Here is an 8,897-nt window from a genome sequence, read left to right as displayed (position 1 = left end):
ATACAGAGATCCAACTGTACCTGGAGCTCAGGAGGAATAACACGTATACTGAGAGCAGTCAGTCCTGCGTGGCCAAAGCAGGTTCTTTCACATCACTGGGACTGCACCCTTGGAACACATGGCCTTCCAACTGGCCATAAGCGAGGAAGGGAATATTAAGTACACTAATTCAGTCTGTATATTTTAAATCAGTTCAAACCCCTTGTAAAGCTTTCTGCTGGTTTACTTACATCTCCCGTGCCTCATAAGCTTAAGGGAAAAAAAAAAAAAAAGAACAATAACCAGCCAAAATAAAAGCCAGGCTTTTATTTGTAAAGAAATGAACTTACAACTGGTCTACAATATATTATTGTATATAAACAATATAAATAGATGATCCTGTAGGCCCACCGATCCATCCAGACCCACATGAAGCAATGCTCCAAAAATCTCTATGTGACAGTGTGCGGGTAGCGAAGGTGCAATTACAAGCAAGAGTAAGCAGCAGAGTATAAGGTGCTTTCAGGTTGTAGTGTTTTTTGCCATCGGCAAACTTGGATGCCCAATTTTAGTTCACTGAACAGACACGACGTATAGGAAAAGCTATCAGTCATACACATGCTACTTGTTATGAAAGTGCTTTCTCTTTTATAAAAAAATACACCAAATGAACACTTTGTACATAGCTTGTGATGTGCTCTCATAATGCAAAATTAACTTTGTTTTCAGGTTATACACTCTGAAATGGCAGCTAGGACACCCGTCTAGGACGCTAATGCTGAGAGGGTAAAGGACCTCATTTTTAGCAGGACTCTGGACAGGACTCTCCCTTCCTGTCGGGGATGCTTGCTCTACCCTCTGAGGTTTTCCAATAGTCTTAATTTAGATCCATGGAGGAATCAAGGAGAGGAATTTTTTTTTTTAAGAATGTGCTTAAAGCCTAACATCTTTTAATAAGGGTATCACAACATTTTGCTAAATCAACCAAGTCTTAAGCAGAAAGACAAAAAGTGCTAATTTAATCAAGAGGCTTGAGGAGCTGTCCCACTACCGTGGGTGTCAGCCCTGTACCCGCTGTCTACACGCCCAGCCACACGGCACGCAAAGGCCTCACAGGAGGCTCGTGAGGGCCGTGTTCCTGGAAAAGACAAAGACTAACCTTTCCCAGGAGGAGATTGGGGGCTCTTATTAAACAACTTGAAAATAATATATCCAAAATTATAACATCTTTGCACATGAAATTTTAAGAATACATATACAAAGTATTTATGCAATAGATATTTTAACAGCATAAAATATTTGAAAAATTAGGTATATTTTAAAAATTACAACACTTTAAAAGTAATTTTACACTAACCATGGAACAACCCAGACTATCTGGACACTTAAAGACAGTATTGTTGCTTTCTCTGATCAGTTTGAGTGTAATGTACATTGTAATCCAACACTGGGTATTTTCCTGCTTTAGAAATTGCAACTACAATATATAAAGGTTTTTAAAATACTATATATTTTCAATTTGCATCCTTATGGAGAATTTTCTATCATCTGACAGTAAAGTTACAGTGACACATTCTGATTCCCAGAATGATGAAAGAATTTTACCCTATTAATAACTTTTTTCCATTCAGTTTCTATTCTTCATTCAAGCTGGGAAGTATTTTTAACTTTTGTTTTTCTTGAGCAGGCACAGTAAGCTTTTTGGTGGTAGTGGTGCCGTGGATTGAGCCCCAGGTGCTGTGCTTCTGGGCTCTACAGACATGAAACTATACATCCGCCCTGGCTGTTGTCAGAAGATCTCACTACATAGCCCCAGGCTGGCCTAGATTTCAACAGCCTCCTGCCTCTACCTCCTAAATTGCTGGGATTATATGTGTGTGCCACCATATCCAGCAACATAAATACTTCCTATTACTGACCCTTCCATATAGTTAAAAGGTAGCTATCTGTAATAACCCTTAAATTTTTATCACATATTATTCTGGCTTTTAACTCTGATCTTTCAGATTTTTTTTCACTTTTGGAAAACAGCTACAGCTCCACTGCTGTGGCTAGATCTGAAGATCTGTAGAGGAAAACACACACCACCATTAGCCTGTTTCCTGCCACACACCACGTATGGCATCAATGCCAACACCACCTATCCCACTCGTCTCAAGTCAAGCACTCTTAATTTTGTAAGCTATCGGGTTGTCACTGGGCATGAAGTGTGCTGGAGCAGCACTGTAGCGTGCACACTCCTTAGAAGTCATCTAGCCTAACCCTGGCCATGCGTACAAGTCTCCCTTTTGGCACCAAGTGTATGGTGAGTACGTTAACTTAGTAACTCCGTTGAGATTTGACTTCCTACTTTCTTAGGCATTTCTCCCACTTACACATGTTCAGAAGGTTTGCTAAATGAGTAAGTACATGAGTGACCACATTAATATGTATTCACATGTTCAGTGATTAGCCAACAGATAGCACTTAAGAAAAGGCCCTTGATAGCTTGACTATAGCTTTCCATCTTAGTCCTTGGGTGAACAAATACTGTAAATGAGCCAAGAAATAATTACCAAAAGCTCTTCAGTATAAAAAGAGAACTAGCTGGGCACTGGTGGTTCACACCTATAATTCTGATTACTTGGGAGACTAAAATAGGAAGATTATGGTTCAAGGCCCAGCTGGGCAAAAAGTTTTCCAAGACCCCTTCTCAACTCATGGATGGGCACAGTGGCACATACCTCTCATCCCCAGCTACACAGGCTGAGATCAGGAGGATCACAGTGCCGAGTCAACGAGGGCAGAAAAGCTGAGAAACGCCGTGTCCATGGAGGGGAGGGTGAGACGGTTTATGTCTGCAACCCCACTGAAGACAAGACGCCTAGAGTAGGCGAATCACGGTTCAGACACACACCCAGGAGGAAAGCAAGTCCCTTTTCTAAAAATAACTCGTAAAAAATGGGTTGAACAAAAACACCAGGATTGGTTACCTGACAGTGGAGGATGGAATCAAGGGAAAGGGGTAGACGAACAGAGAAGAGGGCAGATGCAGATACAAAATTAAATGCATTTCTACAACATTAAGAAGAGCGAGGGAAAGGGGCCAGGGAGAATGTTGAAAGGGTGACACTGATCAAGATGCACTGTATTCATAAACTGCTTTTTTCAATGGCAACTCCTTTATACAATTGCTTAAAACTTAAAAAAAAAACAAAAAACAAAAAACCAGGGCTGGAGGCATGTTTCAGCCTAGCAACTATGCTCCCTAAGTTCAAACCTGAACTGCCAAGGAAAAGTTGAAGGCAAGAAGCAACTTTAGAAACACCTCATTATGGGGCCTACATTTTAAATTAGCCAGAAGTACTTCAAACTTGACTTAAACCCAAATCAACATTTGGGTTATAGCACTGGTTATAATACTGGACATCCAAAAGAACTTAAAAAATAATTACCGAAGTGTCATATAAAACTAACCAACAGATAGTAGCTGTCATTTTAAAATGCAGTGTCTACATGCTATTAAAAAAAGGGGGAGGGGACACAAAAGATTTGTGGAAACATTTCCTCCAAAGTTCCATAAACATGACATTTGGTTTGGGCTTTTATTTTGGGAAGCACTGGGATTTGAACTCGGGATTTGCTTCTGCTAAGCGGATGCTCTACCACCTGAGCCATTCCACTGGCCCAATCACAACACCAGGAAAGGGTGTGTGCCTGTGCTTGCACAGGATAGAGCCAGAACAGAGCATCCACCCGGGAAGCTGGGCTGCAGATCGCTCACCCAGCCTCCTCTCAGTTTACTCTGGAATATGATGGTAATAATTAAATTTGTAAATTTGTATTAGTGCCTTACAACTTAAAAAAAAAAAGCTTTATCACACTATAATTTTAAAATAGATTATACAAGTTCTACAAATAATGTGTAAAACTTTGGACATTCTTTAAAAGTTTTAAGAAACTTTTTCCAAAGAAGGTAATAGAGTTTTAAATGTTTTTTAATTGAAGAAATGGCTTGTACTGCTATTAAAAAAAAACAAACTAATGACACATTTTATAAAATTCTAACAAAAGAGGGATACCTTCCCAAAGGTATTTTAAGATGTATAGCTTAAAGTATTAAAATTAAATTTAAATTTTAACAGTTATATATTTTCTTTTCTTAATACTGTATTTGTGCTTATCTAATCAAATCCCCACTCTGTGATGAAATGAAATGTTCTAAATGGATTTACAGAACATCAATACTGATGCAGTTCATATCGTGATTCATACTGATAACCTTATTCACAGAAATCCACACTAGTGACGAGAAACCTACAGCTTTTAGTCACCCAGTTCTTAAGACTGAACACAACCCTATCAAGTAAAATACCATCCTAAATTACCCTTCTTTATAATAATCTACAAGGCTAATTCAAGTGTGGAATTGGAAATTGGAAACTCCTCTGTAATTCTGGACACTCAATTATAAAAAAAAAAAAAAGAAGTATTTGAATTTTTGACAAATATTCTCCAATTATAATACCTATCATCTTCAAAAATCAAAACAAGCCAGGCACCACTGGCTCATGCCTATAATCCTAGCTACTCAAGTGGCTGACATCTGAGGATCACAGTTCAAAGCCAGCCCAGGCAGGGAAAGTCTGTGAGACTTTTGTCTCCAATTAACCACCAGAAAACCAGAAGTGGCACTGTGGTTCAAGTGATGGAGCCCATCCCTTGAACTAAAGAGCTCAGAGACAGCACCCAGGCCCAGAGTTCAAGCCCCTCGACTGATCAAAAAAATAAAAATAAAAATAAACCACTAACTTAGGTATCACTGGTACTATTGATATGAATGCATCTAAGGATGAGTTGATAAAGAGAAAGAAGAATAGGTCTGATTACAGGCAAATCTTATATACTAAAAATCACAGGTGCCCTGGGCTCAATGCACAGTATTCTCTTCCATTTAAGAAGGTAGTTTTATATTGCTGTGCCGGTAGTCCAATAGTTAATTTTTGAACTATTGATGAAGGCCATATCTACACTGAATGGCTTCACTTTATTGGCTGCAGTACCCTCTCTTCCTCCATATTCCTCTTTCACCACCACCCCAGAAGACATTTTCTGGGCACACCTGGTCATGTATATGTTGCCCAGCAAGCAATTTGGATAGATGGGCAAGTTTCCACAGCTCAAAGATTTCATTGGAATATGACTGAGGTAATCAGAAAAACCCACCCAAGTTGTGTCCCTCCCCTAAAGTTAGCCCTGTTATGAACCCTCTAAAGGATTCCAGGCCAACGCCTTTCTAAGAAGCAAGTTTCTGTGCGGTTTTCAGGGCTAAAGGGGACTTTAGGGGAGCAAGTCAGGCGAGGCCTTTTCCTGCCATTAAGAAACACCCAGTGATAGTGGGCAGCAGACGTCCTGCTGCTAATCAGGAGCAGGAAAGCCTTCAAGCCACAAAAGTAATCACAGCCTCTTCTGGTTGAAAACAGTGTTTCATCCACTGGATACAGCTGTGTACAGCCAGGCAAACCTCAGACCATGACTCCATCTCCTCCCCACACTGTCACCATGCAATAACTCTGCAAAGCTCTGCAAACCTGAACACTGCCCTCAGGACAGTGAGACAGGGTGTGGCATGGGTTTCAACTTGACTACAACTTTACACTTAACATATGAAGATAAGCTATGTCAAAAACCACTACTTGGTCATACAGTTGTGTTTCAATACACCAGGAAGTAAAAATATAAACAGTAGACTATAGCAAAGAAAAACTGTTTCTATGTTAAACTAGGTAAAACATGAACCTAACTTGAAAAGTGCAGCCATCTGTTTAGTGTCGTGGTGAGCTAAACTCACCCAAAGACGGGAGGAGAGGACTATTGCCTGCTACCTCTTCCCACCCTCCAGCGTGCTCACTGAGACCTCCCCTCCCATCCTACCCTCTCCATGCCTAGGCCTTTACATGTAACCTATGATTCCACAGCAAATAAAAGAATACCATCAGAGCTAAGTGCTACTTGAAAGGTGACAGTTCTCATACTAGACCAACCTACATAGCTTTGCTTACACATCTCTATACAAGGCTGAGGAATACTGTCATAGAAAAATAATTTTTACAAACTGTATCTGTTTTCTAGGAACAAAGGCTTAAAACAAAACTTCAAAAGTATGTTTTCCTCCACAACAGGAAAAGAGTACAGTTTCAAGGCAGAAAATACAAATTTAAGTAACAAAAAGAACTTCATGTTTCCCACATATCATTCCTTGCCATGTAAATCCCTAATTTCTTAGGAATATAAAAGGAAAAAGGGCTGGAACTTCCTGCAAGCAGCACACCAAAAGTGCTTAAGGCTCAGGAGAGGTGGACAAGAGGTATGTTACTTCAGATGCTTAAATCATATGTGAAGGAAGAACTACTTCAATGGGGAACTACTCACTGCAAATGAATTATTTCCAAATCAAATAACTCATGTGAGAAAAGCGCATTTTCTGCTATGTTCAAAGTGGAGATAACAGAAAATCTGGACTCATTTCAAGATCTCTAACTCTATACTACACTCAGAAACCTCTCTGCATGCTGTAATACAGTGCCAGGTGCAGGTACTTTTTGTTGAGTACAGATGACTGACACCTGTGGAGGAAGTAAATAAAAGGATTTACACAGTTCAAAGAGAATACTTTAAAAGCTACAGATAAACTGGTTATGGGATATAAATATTATTGCTAAGGGAGTCTAACCCCAAATAATAAGTTTTGTATTGACTGTGAAATACTGTATGGATTGTGTAGTACCGAAGTTTTAAATCTAGGGGCAATTTTTCCTTTGTGCCTGCCTCTCATGGAACAAGACATTTCTTCTTACTGCTTAGTATATCTTCATGCTCTGAAATTGCAAGATGAGGGAGAAAAGCATACAACTATCATGATGGTTAACTATTATTCATTAATAAATAAAAACTGATTGTAGACTACCTACCTTCCCTTGAAACTTTAAAATGTGATATAAAGAAATGCATATCATAGACTATAAGCTACTGTAGATGTGGAACATGGGCCTTACATTATACATTCTAACTCTACACATAACTATCAGTAATCATCTTCATTTACAACTACTTACCCAAGGAATCTCACAAAGCATACATTCAAACAAGAGGCATCTAGAGATTAAAAAAATTACCCGCTATATTTTTATATAAAAATAACCAATATTTTCTAATGTACACAAAGCCAAAAGATAAATATCTGTCATGTCTTTAGTGACATCTTTAGTTTTCTACTAGCTCAACACAATCTTTTAAAGGAGCAGTGAAAATGACTGAAACTCACGGACTCTCTTTACCTTCACTTACTGAACTGTGTCTGCTTCTCTGCATGTTCATTCAGTTATTAAACTGCCTCAATGATGTGGTAAAGACATAGAAGTGATTAAACAAAACCTTTTATAATGTTCTCAAAGCTTTGATGAAGAGGACCATCAGGCTCTCAAAGTGCCCGCAGGAAATAATTCTGTAGAAAGTGAACTGGTGAAAAACTTTTGCTTTGAAAGTTTTAAAATTAGATTTGATCATTCAAAACTAATAAATTCATAAATGCTTTGCAGGAAGAATGCAAAGGATTTAGTAAGGAAAACAAGCATTCTAGCTAGAGTCAGTATGTTTACAATCACATCCCCACTATGCACGGTCCTTGTCAGGAGAGGTACCAGGTTCACAGTACAGCGCAGGGGAGCAGAGAGACCTGACAAGTAATTCATGTGAATCAATACTATCTGAGAGCCAAATCATTTTGCTTTTCATAATGAGCAATTTCATGGTTCTTTTCTATTATGCATAACCGAACTGGAAAAAATAACTAAGTCCAATATTAATGCTGCCTGACAATACTTCCATTGCATGTGTGTTCATTCTAACGCTCTGCCCCATGCTCGCAGTGTTTCTCTATTAAAAAGAGCAACATTTGTCTCTCCAACCTCATCAGTTTCTCAGTCTTGGCACTACTGATTGTGAAGGACATTTTAAGCATTGTAGGGTATTTAGGAACCACTCTGGCCCCTACTACAATGTATCCACAGCAACTCTCCCAATACTATCCCCAAGCTCTTGACCAAAATGGGTCTAGATATTGTCAAATGTCTCCTAACGAGTACAACTGACTTCCATTAAGAACATTGCTGTATATGTACAAACACTGAGAGGAAAGCTAACTTTATCACTTAAGCCAAAGAGAAACCAACTGTTTTAACCTCCAGATCAGTACTGCTTATGCTAGAACACAATCCTTTCTTATAGATAGATAAAGCATTTGTCTAAAAGGTCTGACTCTGAGAACTGTACTCTATTTCATTACATACAACTGCATCATTGACTTCTAAATTATTCCACATCTCTATGACAACCTTTAAAAAATTAATAGGATAGAAAAATGTGTAAGAAAACTGAATCAAAAGAGAAGAAATGTAAATAATTAAATTATTTTTAAAAGGATTCTATATATTAATGATGAACATCACATTTAAAAATTATCTAGTATAACGTTTCTTTGAAAAATATGGCCATCTGTAACAAGTCTTTCAATGTTGCATGTACCTTGTAAAATTAATTTCACCAATGTTGGGTAATTATGAAAATTATGATGGATTATTGTATCTGTAGAAGTGATCCCAATGTGTTTAGCCTTCCATTGTAAGTGTATTATTCTAGGCCAATGAAAGCCTTTACCTTACAAGTCTGTGTAAAAACAAATCAAATTGGTGTTACATGAAAGCTTCATATTCTGTTAAGATTCCTTCAGAGAGTTGATGCGTGCACAGATCTTCAGGGCAGGGCCCAGCTTAATATTCATTGCACTCATGAGATGGTCTTCTTTGAGCAAGAGAAGGGCCTGTCCATCGATCTCTTGTGCTCTGAATTCATCTGCAATATCCTGGCAGCCTGTAATGTGA

General features: G+C 38.5%; 2 protein-coding genes across 6 annotated transcripts in view; one reads left to right on the top strand and one right to left on the bottom strand.

The window, feature by feature from the left end:
* Window positions 1–8,897, top strand: part of Prkci (protein kinase C iota) — a 179,779-nt gene that overhangs the window by 18,499 nt on the left and 152,383 nt on the right. The window lies entirely within an intron of this gene.
* The window catches only part of Phc3 (polyhomeotic homolog 3), an 82,532-nt gene continuing 73,926 nt past the window's right edge, over window positions 292–8,897 (bottom strand). For all 5 annotated transcript variants that reach the window (XM_069991908.1, XM_069991907.1, XM_069991905.1 and 2 more), the window contains one exon: window positions 292–8,886. In XM_069991908.1, coding sequence (XP_069848009.1) covers window positions 8,732–8,886 — 155 coding nt within the window. In that variant the 3' untranslated portion in view covers window positions 292–8,731. The remainder of the gene's footprint in view (window positions 8,887–8,897) is intronic.

The sequence above is a fragment of the Dipodomys merriami genome, unplaced genomic scaffold (assembly GCF_024711535.1).
Source record: "Dipodomys merriami isolate MVZ:Mamm:240054 unplaced genomic scaffold, mDipMer1.0.p SCAF_40, whole genome shotgun sequence".
Taxonomy (NCBI): domain Eukaryota; kingdom Metazoa; phylum Chordata; class Mammalia; order Rodentia; family Heteromyidae; genus Dipodomys; species Dipodomys merriami.
Note: the sequence above shows the minus strand (reverse complement) of the source record. Positions and strands in the feature narration are given on the sequence as shown.